The sequence below is a fragment of the Anabas testudineus genome, chromosome 23 (assembly GCF_900324465.2).
Source record: "Anabas testudineus chromosome 23, fAnaTes1.2, whole genome shotgun sequence".
In the NCBI taxonomy this organism is placed as follows: domain Eukaryota; kingdom Metazoa; phylum Chordata; class Actinopteri; order Anabantiformes; family Anabantidae; genus Anabas; species Anabas testudineus.
This window is the reverse complement of record NC_046631.1, coordinates 14386471-14397377: the sequence shown is the minus strand read 5'-3', so window position 1 is coordinate 14397377 and position 10907 is coordinate 14386471. Positions and strand designations below refer to the sequence as shown.

At 42.3% G+C, this 10907-nt stretch overlaps 3 protein-coding genes across 3 annotated transcripts; 2 read left to right on the top strand and 1 right to left on the bottom strand.

The window, feature by feature from the left end:
- Positions 1-287: 287 nt before the first annotated feature.
- Positions 288-724, top strand: LOC113164115 (histone H2B 1/2). The gene has a single exon (XM_026363250.1). It carries the CDS (start codon positions 303-305, stop codon positions 675-677), a length of 375 nt encoding a protein of 124 aa, XP_026219035.1. The 5' UTR covers positions 288-302; the 3' UTR covers positions 678-724.
- A 1293-nt stretch (positions 725-2017) lies between these two features.
- Positions 2018-3026, bottom strand: LOC113163111 (histone H1-like). Its single transcript, XM_026361451.1, has one exon. The coding sequence runs from the start codon at positions 2969-2971 to the stop codon at positions 2321-2323; it is 651 nt and encodes a 216-aa protein (XP_026217236.1). The 5' UTR covers positions 2972-3026; the 3' UTR covers positions 2018-2320.
- Positions 3027-10029: 7003 nt separating this feature from the next.
- Positions 10030-10867, top strand: LOC113163825 (histone H1-like). Its single transcript, XM_026362820.1, has one exon. The coding sequence runs from the start codon at positions 10091-10093 to the stop codon at positions 10739-10741; it is 651 nt and encodes a 216-aa protein (XP_026218605.1). The 5' UTR covers positions 10030-10090; the 3' UTR covers positions 10742-10867.
- The last annotated feature ends 40 nt before the right edge of the window (positions 10868-10907 follow it).

Sequence of the window (10907 nt, the reverse complement as noted above, 5' to 3'; positions counted from 1 at the left end):
AAGTGTTGAACAAGAATCTGAATTAAAAAACAAATATAATTAAAAATAATGATGTTGTGATGATCAACAAGACACCACGTGATTAACGAGCGTCACTGAGACTGAACTGCTTCAGCCAATCACAGGGCTCACAGTCATGTAGCGCGGTAAAGCGCCCGGATGCAGTTCATCTGTGACGCTTCATCAATCAACCAATCATAGAAAGGCGACAGCGCAGCAACATTTGCATCAGGTCAGTTAAAGAGCAGCCGTCGTGCTGTGTTCCACACACACATCCGTTTGTGGTCATCGAGTCTCGGACGATGCCTGAACCCGCTAAGTCTGCGCCTAAGAAGGGCTCCAAGAAAGCCGTGACCAAGACCGCCGGTAAAGGAGGCAAGAAGAAGAGGAGGACCAGGAAGGAGAGCTACGCCATCTACGTGTACAAGGTCCTGAAGCAGGTCCACCCCGACACCGGCATCTCGTCCAAGGCCATGGGCATCATGAACTCGTTCGTCAGCGACATCTTCGAGCGGATCGCCGGGGAGGCCTCCCGCCTGGCGCACTACAACAAGCGCTCCACCATCACCTCCAGGGAGATCCAGACCGCGGTCCGCCTCCTGCTGCCCGGTGAGCTGGCCAAGCACGCCGTGTCCGAGGGAACCAAGGCCGTCACCAAGTACACCAGCTCCAAGTAAACTGCTGCTGCAGCTCCAGCATCAACACAAAGGCTCTTTTCAGGGCCGCTCACCGTGAACTAAAGACGGATCCTCCTCACTGGTTCTGTTGGATGTTGAACATCAACCGTTTTATTTCTATATCACAATAATAGAAAAGCTGAGTCTGGTTTAGAGTCGATGTTAACATACTGACATAAGAGTTGTCTATTTTATTTAATAGAAATAACACGTTTGTCATTGTTATTTATTTTATTATGTTTTAAATGAACACGTTTGTCATTTTATTTATTTTATTATGTTTTAAATGAACACGTTTTTATGTATTTATTTTATTATTTTTAAATGAAACGTTGTTATTTTTCGTTCGTTTGTCTATTTTATTTTATTTTATTATGTTTTAAATGAACACGTTTGTCTATTTTATTTTATTACTTGGTTTAAGTGACGGTGACATCTGGTGGACAAATGAAGACACAGCAGGACACGACTGAAGCTCTGGTTCTGTTCCATGATAGAAATAAAAGTTCACAAAATTATATTATTATAAATATAATTATAAAGTCATTACAATAAAATATAGAGATACTCTAAAACACATTAACCCAAAGAATCAATGCAAATTATAACATGGGTTAAATGTTAGTTGAGGGTTAATGAATCCTTCCTACTTTGGAGATGATCAGTGTTTGAACTCAGACACATTTGATCTTGAAGTGTTTTTACAGAAAACCTTTAAAGATAAGAAAAGTTTGTCATTTGAGGACTTGTATGATTTGAAATAATTAATACAAGTTAGTTGTCTTCACAGGTTTTTATTGAGAAATATAATTTTTCAAGTGTCGCAGTGATAAAATGACCCCAAACTTTAGTACATCTCAAAATACTGTCACTGTCCAAATCTCTGTCTCCTCACAAACTCACTTCAAGTTTAATAATGAATCTTATTTTGCTGTTTTGGCAACAAACACTCAAATATTAAAACATTAAAACATTAAAACATTAAAACATTAAAATATTAAAACATTAAAATATTAAAACATTAAAATATTAAAATCTTTAAACTGTATAATAATATAATGTATTAAACACCATGAACCAATGAAACACGCCGAAACACTCTGAGCCAATAAGAAGCTTCGAAACATTTTAAAGGAATGAAGCGCGAAACGAAACATCGACCGTCACGTGACTGTTTGGATTTGAGCTCCGGAGCGAAATTAATCAAATTAAATGTTCAAAATCTGTAAAAAAAATAATGTACATATAATATAATATATATAATATATATAATATATGTAATATAATATAATATAATATATATAATATATATAATATATAATATATATAATACAACAATATATATACAATATAAAACAACATCTTGCACAGATACGTCTGTAGCTCTAGTTACTGTCATTGATATTATTCTACTTAATATCAGGCTCCTCTCTGAAATTAGACACCAGGTTTGTTTGATCTTCTTCCGTCTCATTTCCCCCTCGTGTGATGTTATTCAGTAAAAATACATTAAAAATAATCGGTGTAAAATATAGTTTATATATAAAATATATATAATTTAGTTTGACAGAGAAGATTTGTCTTGAGCTGAGACGTGGTGGCTCTTAAAAGAGCCTTTGTTGGATGCTGAGAGCGGGAGCAGTTTACTTCTTGGCCGTTTTCTTGGCAGCGACCTTCTTGGGTTTCGCGGCCTTGGGCTTGGCCACCTTCTTGGGTGCAGCTTTCTTGGGAGTAGCCGCCTTCTTGGTGACTTTCTTGGGGCTCTTCGCCGCCTTCTTGGCCGCTGGCTTCTTGGCAGCGGGAGCCTTCTTGGCTGCGGCGGCAGCGGGCTTCTTGGCCTTCTTCGGAGTGGACTTGGCCGCTTTGGGCTTCTTGGCGGCTGCCGGTTTCTTGGCGGCGGCTGCGGCGGGCTTCTTCGCTGCCGGCTTCTTGGCCTTGGCGGCGGGCTTCTTGGCCACTTTCTTGGGCTTCTCGGCAGTCTTGCCCGCCTTGAACGAGCCCGACGCCCCGATCCCTTTGGTCTGGACCAGAGAGCCTTTCTCCACCAGGCTCTTGACGGCGCGTCGGATGTGGGCACTGTTGTGCTCCACGTCGTAGCCCTGAGCCGCCAGCGTCTTCTTCAGGGCCACGAAAGAGAGACCTTTGCGCTCCTTGGACGCGGTCACCGCTTTCAGGACCAGCTCGCTGGCGCCCGGTCCGGACTTCTTGGCCGGCTTGGCCGACTTCTTCTTCGCCGCTTTGGCCGGAGCGGCGGCTGCGGCGGCTGGAGCTGCGGTTGGAGCGACTTCTGCCATCGTTCTACTGACTTCACTCTGTCACGTCGTCGACAAACACTGATGCCGGTTTCCCACCACGGACAGGAACTTAAACACACCATGAGAACCGTGGAGACTCAACCCGGCCCGCACTCTCCGCCGCAGCACGAACACACGGACACTTGTGTTTTCTCCTCAACTCGAAATCCATAAAAGTCCCATTTCGACTCCGACTAAAAGCGTCCAACCAACAGCCACTGGAAGCGGACGAGTTTCTCTTCCTATACAAACAAAACGCACTTCGGAGGACGTCTGTATTCTGTCACAGGAGCCTGGAGATCTCTCTCAACCGCTGCTGCGTGACGCGCTGCTCTGTGACTTTTGCCTCTAATTTCTCTCCTAAATGTTTTACAAACCATCAGATCCCCACAACAAACACTTGGATGTTGAGAGGAGACGTTGCTTCGAAGGTTTAAAGTCACAACAAGCAGCTGATGTGATCTCTTTTCTAGTAAACACCGGTTTCACCGGTGTCTGCAAACACACTCCCAAGTTGCTCGGGGCTTCCCACCTGCTGTAGCAGCCAGTCACTGTGTGTGTTGTTCCTTCTGTTCTGCTTCACTAATCTCTCACTTTTAACACAATCTCAAACCTTTTCCTACTTTTTAAAACAAATACGGGTTTTGTTTCACCCACACTTCACTTTGTGAAGGTTCCTTCTCCACTATAAAACAACCCGCTGCTCATGTGGTCCAGGGTTCGTGTTTGTACTATTCTCACAAAGTATCACTACTTCCTTCATAGTATTTATATTTTATGAATGTGTCTAAACTTACAATATATTCACCTCATCACCTCAAGTTTCTATAGAAAGACAGTGATATATATATATATATATATATATATATATATATATATATATATATATATATATATATATATATATATATATATATATATATATATATATATATATGTACACGTTTATAATCACACAACATCAGTTTTTAATCCCAGACTGTTTTGATAGACTTCCAAACTTGTGGTCTTCAAGTCCCATTCCCGCGTTTCCTTTATACAATGAGGGCCAGTTGGACTTGTTGGAGTGAGAGATCCAGAGTCTGACGTGATGGGTTCTGATATGTCTGCAGGGTCCAAAGATGTACTCGGGTTGGTGGGTATAAAACAAAATATATAAAAGAGAGTAGTTAGATAGAATAGAATAAATAGCTTAATAGAGGTGCATGTGCATATATATATATATATATATATATATATACTGAGTTTCCCTTTTTTATGAATAAAAGTTTTCCTCATTCTAAACTGTATAACTCTTAATAAAAAAGTGACAGAAAACAATTTTTGGAAACTGAGAAAGGAAACTCCAAATCATTCAAACCCACTGCTGCAGAATCCCACTCCACATTGGGACCAGGTGCATCTTGTTAGCTGTTTTTCCTCTGCAGCTTGACTGAGATCCACCTGTGACTAATTGAACTGATTGGACCTTATTTAGAGAGGCACAGGCCTTTGTCTGTAAGCTCCCACAAGCCACGTTGCATTTGAGGATATAAATCAAGACATGAATAAACGGTCAGTAGAATTTCATAGAGCTATAGCACTTTAGCACCTTTGCAAACTCTTTGTATTTCCTCACACTTACCACATGCTAAACTTCAGTAGGATTCATTCAGTTCAGTATCATGGTTGGACAATCTACAACCAGTTAGGTGGATTATTCCACAGTTGTTTTTTTAGATCTTTATTAAAGTTTCAAGGACAATACACATACACACAATAAATAAACGTGTATGCAGACAATTTTAATTTCATTTTCATTATTAGAAAATTTGATCAAAAATTAAATAATTTAAGATTAAAAAAATCAACCAGTGAATGTTGTCTGGTGGTACCAGCACCACACAGTGGACACCAAGGAAAACTGTTCAGCTCAGTGATCCCACGATGGTGGAATGAGCTGCAGAACTCTGCACGCTCAGCCACCTCACTTTAATATTTAAATAACTCTTCATCATCTTCCTTTGCACTTAAAAAAAAAAAAAAAAGTAAAATATTATAATATATATAAATGTTACACAAAATTACCAGCCCCCTTTACACAATAATCAACTAAAACAACGTTTTGTTATTAGTATTAACCTACCATAAAATCCTATCCAACCATGTAGTCATCTCTAACCTCAAAGATTGATATAGAAAATTTGATTTCGTATAGGCATCACCCTCTATAACAGCTGTTGCTATTGGGTTTATCTCCATCTTGCCTTGTTATCAGAGAGGACAGGGCTTTGGCCAGTCCCAGACCTACTGCTGCACTCACGCCTAAAGTAAAAACATCCTCCTTTAAGTCCAGAGTCACTACTTTCTCCCCACCATCATGTGGAGGAGGAGGAAGAACAGTGGTTACATATTGAAATCTATGAGTACAGACGTAACCCTCTAAGAGCTGTCACTATTGGGTTTATCCCAGTGCGCATGCGCAGTTGTGATTTCTGTAGCACCCTGTAGAGAGATGGAGGAGTAGGCCAATGTCTCCTAAAAAAGGCGCCTTAGGGAGCAAGATAGAGGCTGGACTTGGCTCTAGTAGCAGGATGGCAGGAAAGCCAAGCTCCATCTCCCCATGGACTCTGGTGAAAGGGTCATAACGAGCAACCAGAGCCTTTAGCTTTCCTGGATTCTGACTGGCCTCCGATAGAAGACGTTTAGCCTCCTGCTCGCTGTGGTAGATGTCGCAGAGTTCTTGTACTTTGTATGCAGACCTGAGCGAGTGAGCCCAGTGCTGGCACAGGGCGCGAAAGAAATCTTCACAACTGCACATGCGACAGCTCTTGGAGGGCGAAGCCTATAACGAAATAGAAGCCATCACCTCTGTCCTGTCCGTACACGGTTGCATTATGTGGCGTGCACAGCTGCTTTCAAACAGACCCAACAGCTGTTTGTGCATTACAGGGAACATTCCCAAAAGGAAAGCTCTGACCAAACAACGGCTGTGGCACTGGCTGTCACACAAGCTTATGTTTCGGACCCCCTTGTAATGTCCGTGCTCATTTTACACAAGACATGTCCTCCTCCACAGCTCTTTTCAAGGGAATGATGGTGGAGGATTTCTGTGCAGCGGCATCGTGGGCCTCCCCGTGCCCTTTTATACGCTTCAACCTGCGGGAAACACTGGTATTCTTTTTATGTCCTTCTGTGCTGAGCATAATGCATAATGACCAGTGGAGTTGGTCCAGAGCAAACACTGCATGGACACACAACGTCATGGGGTGCTACTGTGTGAATTAGGACATCCACACAGCACATCTTGCCTTTATTTATTGGGCATTAAGACTATTACAGTATGGATCTACTGTCACTGTCTGCCCCACCAACATAAGTTTTTGATGTGTGTGGATTCCCTCTGTGCTCATTCACACGGTGAGTAATGCCTTGGCTTGCACTGTGGTTTTATGCACTGTGGACGGTCGCTATTAATCCTGTGGATTAACGGACTGATGGCCAACACGTAGAGACCCGCGCTCAGAGGGCAGCCCTGCTTCACGCCTCTCTGGACCTCAAAGCTGTCTGTTAAAACCCCATACAGACATTTAATCATATGGATAAATGGTTCTCAGAAACCACATGCCTTTAAGACAGCTCAGAGATAATTTCTGGAAATATAATGAAAGGCGTTTTTTCTGATCCAGACCTAAAATAAAGAATCCTTTGCTTTTGTCTGGTTTGTTTAGAATTTCCCTCAGGATCCCACATCACTCGTCCTTTGACTGCACATGTTTGTTGCTTGTCTATGATTTCATCTAATACATCATTTAATCTGTTCATAATAACTTTGGCTAAGGTTTTATAATCTGTATTTATAATAGTCTGTAGTTATCAACGTCAGTCTCATCACCTTTTTTGACACGTCGACTCCTTCATAAAAACTCTCCCCCATACAGCCATTTTGCAAACTTCATTAAACTGTATAACATATAACTGATAGAACTCGGTGGGCAGACCGTCTGGACCGGGACTCTTTCCTGTGTTTAGTTGTTTGATTTTTATACTTCCTCTTTTTTAACGTCACCGAGCAGAGAACTGAAGGAACAGGAGCTGTATGAAGGGAGAGTCTCCAAAAAGGAGTTCACACTGTTGGAGTCCATGTTCATTTCTTTTTAGGCGTCAGCACAGAGCTCTCGGATTACTTCTTTTTATCTTTTCATCCTGTACAATAACACCATCTTTGTTTTTTTATTGATTTAATATATTTACTCTGCATTCGTTGTCCTGATTTCAGTGCATACATTACATTTCCTCTGTCATCTACTTCTGACAGTTTAGAAATGTTATCTCTAAGTTATATTTATCAATTTCCTCTATTGACAGAGGGACTAGAGGACAAGGATGTTGTTACCAGGACATGATCAGAGAAGTCATTTAATATAGTTAAATAATTATTTACCTTAAAATGTTTGGAGACATAAATTCTATCGATTCGTGTTTTGGTCTTTGAATCAAATCTGGTGAACTCTGTGTGGAAAGGTCGAACAGCTCTGCACACATCTGTCAGCGTTGTGTCGTGCCACCTTTCTTTTAAGATTTTACCTTCCCAGGACAGTTTAAAAGAGACAGAAACAGTATTAAAATCACCACATAAAATTAAATTATAACCTACAAATAATAATTCTTTCATTCATTTGAATAACTGCATTTTCTGTGATGGAACAGAAGAAGTATAAACATTACATTACATACTATTCTGTATTTGTCCCCTTTATAAAAACAGTCAACCATTAATAATCTACCTGGGATAACATCCCTTCTTCTAATAATTTCTACATCGTGTGATTTAAAGAACATCCTGACACCGTCTGCCCTGCTCTCTCCTATTGATATAACACATTTTCTTTTTTGCCAGAGATTAATGACTTTGTTTACATCTTTGTCATTATTTAATCTCAGCCCTTGAATGCACAATATATCAAAATCACTTTTCATTAGATAATTGATTTTCTGTTGTCTTAAACACTTTGAGATGTCGGTTTCTTATCTAACCGCTTCCCTTCCTTTAAAGGAGAAGCTGTAGCTCTGTGTTTCTTGGTAACTTACTGAAAGGCTGTTTATGTATGTGGATCAATGGTTGATGGATCAGGAAAATCTGGTGTTGGGGAAAATGAACTTAAATTATTATCTGATTTGTTTGATTCTACCTCTGAAGAAGGGGCATGGGGGTGCTATTAGCCTGCTGACCTGCTGTTAACATTGAAAGGCAGAATTCAGAACTTGGGCTTTCACTAGCACTTTCATATCTTTGTTCACCTTCATCTAAAATGTCTTCCTCGATGTAAACCTCATCCTCATCATAACATGACAGGGAGGAGTGGTCATCCAGGTGGTCGGGTGCCAAACTCCCATTGCTGCGTAGATGTCAGGTTCCTGCTGGGAAGATGATTAGGCACCAGTCTCCCACTGCTGCTGGGCGGGTGGTCGGACACCGGGCTCCTGCTGCTGCTGGGTTCTTGCTCTAATTACATAAGAGCTAGGGGCAGTTATGGCCTTTCCCTGCAATGACTGAATACCTCGAGCATTCCTTGTAGAGATTTTTAGGAAGCTGAAAGGTGTCGGATTATTGTCCAACCACTTCCCTTTATTTAAAGGAGCAAGTCTGGCTTTACGTTTCTTGGCCACTAACTGAAAGGGCATGTCTGCATGTGACTCTACGGTTGGATCAGGGATCATTTCTTAGATACTACTTCTGAAGAAGGGGGAATTTCGGTGCCATTAGCTTCCTGACGTGCTGTTAAAATCAGGAGGCAGAATTCAGAGCTTTGGCTTTTGCTAGCACTTTCATATCTTTGTTCACCTTCATCACAACCATCTTCCTCACTATAAACATCATCCTCATTGCTCAAGTCATCATCACCTGATTGACTCATTTGAAATCTTCACCTTAAGAATTAGTGAGAGCAATGAAAAAATATACCTCATTAACACTGATCCAACATGAATCAAATAGAAGGAACTTTTTAACAGATCTTTATTAAAGTTTCAAGGAAAATACAAAAATGTACATTTAAACCTAAATAAATAGAAAAACATCTGTACATGCGCAAAATAAGAACAACAATGATATTTAATTAACAAAGAATATTATTAATCATCTTAACAATACAACAACGATAACTATTTACCATCAGAACAATAATAAAATGGGCTAAAAATGCAGGTGAGCAGTCAAATGTCCAAAAAGTACCAGTTTGATTAATTTATGACCATCATACGTCTCGTTTTCCACCTTTGCCTCTTACACTTCAACATTATCAACTGCTAGAATTATTTTCTTGCCTGAACCTTTATATGATTTATAACTCGTTATATTTTAAAATATAAATACTATGAAGGAAGTAGTGATACTTTGTGAGAATAGTACAAACACGAACCCTGGACCACATGAGCAGCGGGTTGTTTTATAGTGGAGAAGGAACCTTCACAAAGTGAAGTGTGGGTGAAACAAAACCCGTATTTGTTTTAAAAAGTAGGAAAAGGTTTGAGATTGTGTTAAAAGTGAGAGATTAGTGAAGCAGAACAGAAGGAACAACACACACAGTGACTGGCTGCTACAGCAGGTGGGAAGCCCCGAACAACTTGGGAGTGTGTTTGCAGACACCGGTGAAACCGGTGTTTACTAGAAAAGGGATCACATCAGCTGCTTGTTGTGACTTTAAACCTTCGAAGCAACGTCTCCTCTCAACATCCAAGTGTTTGTTGTGGGGATCTGATGGTTTGTAAAACATTTAGGAGAGAAATTAGAGGCAAAAGTCACAGAGCAGCGCGTCACGCAGCAGCGGTTGAGAGAGATCTCCAGGCTCCTGTGACAGAATACAGACGTCCTCCGAAGTGCGTTTTGTTTGTATAGGAAGAGAAACTCGTCCGCTTCCAGTGGCTGTTGGTTGGACGCTTTTAGTCGGAGTCGAAATGGGACTTTTATGGATTTCGAGTTGAGGAGAAAACACAAGTGTCCGTGTGTTCGTGCTGCGGCGGAGAGTGCGGGCCGGGTTGAGTCTCCACGGTTCTCATGGTGTGTTTAAGTTCCTGTCCGTGGTGGGAAACCGGCATCAGTGTTTGTCGACGACGTGACAGAGTGAAGTCAGTAGAACGATGGCAGAAGTCGCTCCAACCGCAGCTCCAGCCGCCGCAGCCGCCGCTCCGGCCAAAGCGGCGAAGAAGAAGTCGGCCAAGCCGGCCAAGAAGTCCGGACCGGGCGCCAGCGAGCTGGTCCTGAAAGCGGTGACCGCGTCCAAGGAGCGCAAAGGTCTCTCTTTCGTGGCCCTGAAGAAGACGCTGGCGGCTCAGGGCTACGACGTGGAGCACAACAGTGCCCACATCCGACGCGCCGTCAAGAGCCTGGTGGAGAAAGGCTCTCTGGTCCAGACCAAAGGGATCGGGGCGTCGGGCTCGTTCAAGGCGGGCAAGACTGCCGAGAAGCCCAAGAAAGTGGCCAAGAAGCCCGCCGCCAAGGCCAAGAAGCCGGCAGCGAAGAAGCCCGCCGCAGCCGCCGCCAAGAAACCGGCAGCCGCCAAGAAGCCCAAAGCGGCCAAGTCCACTCCGAAGAAGGCCAAGAAGCCCGCTGCCGCCGCAGCCAAGAAGGCTCCCGCTGCCAAGAAGCCAGCGGCCAAGAAGGCGGCGAAGAGCCCCAAGAAAGTCACCAAGAAGGCGGCTACTCCCAAGAAAGCTGCACCCAAGAAGGTGGCCAAGCCCAAGGCCGCGAAACCCAAGAAGGTCGCTGCCAAGAAAACGGCCAAGAAGTAAACTGCTCCCGCTCTCAGCATCCAACAAAGGCTCTTTTAAGAGCCACCACGTCTCAGCTCAAGACAAATCTTCTCTGTCAAACTGTTTGTACATTAACACGTTTAACTTCATGTATTATATCTATATATATATTGTATTGTATTATATTATATTATATTATATTATA

What these genes read in the sequence shown, in the direction of transcription:
- LOC113163825 (XM_026362820.1), top strand. Translation starts at nt 10,091, where the DNA reads ATGGCAGAAGTCGCTCCAACCGCAGCTCCAGCCGCCGCAGCCGCCGCT.
- LOC113164115 (XM_026363250.1), top strand. Translation starts at nt 303, where the DNA reads ATGCCTGAACCCGCTAAGTCTGCGCCTAAGAAGGGCTCCAAGAAAGCC.
- LOC113163111 (XM_026361451.1), bottom strand. Translation starts at nt 2,971, where the DNA reads ATGGCAGAAGTCGCTCCAACCGCAGCTCCAGCCGCCGCAGCCGCCGCT.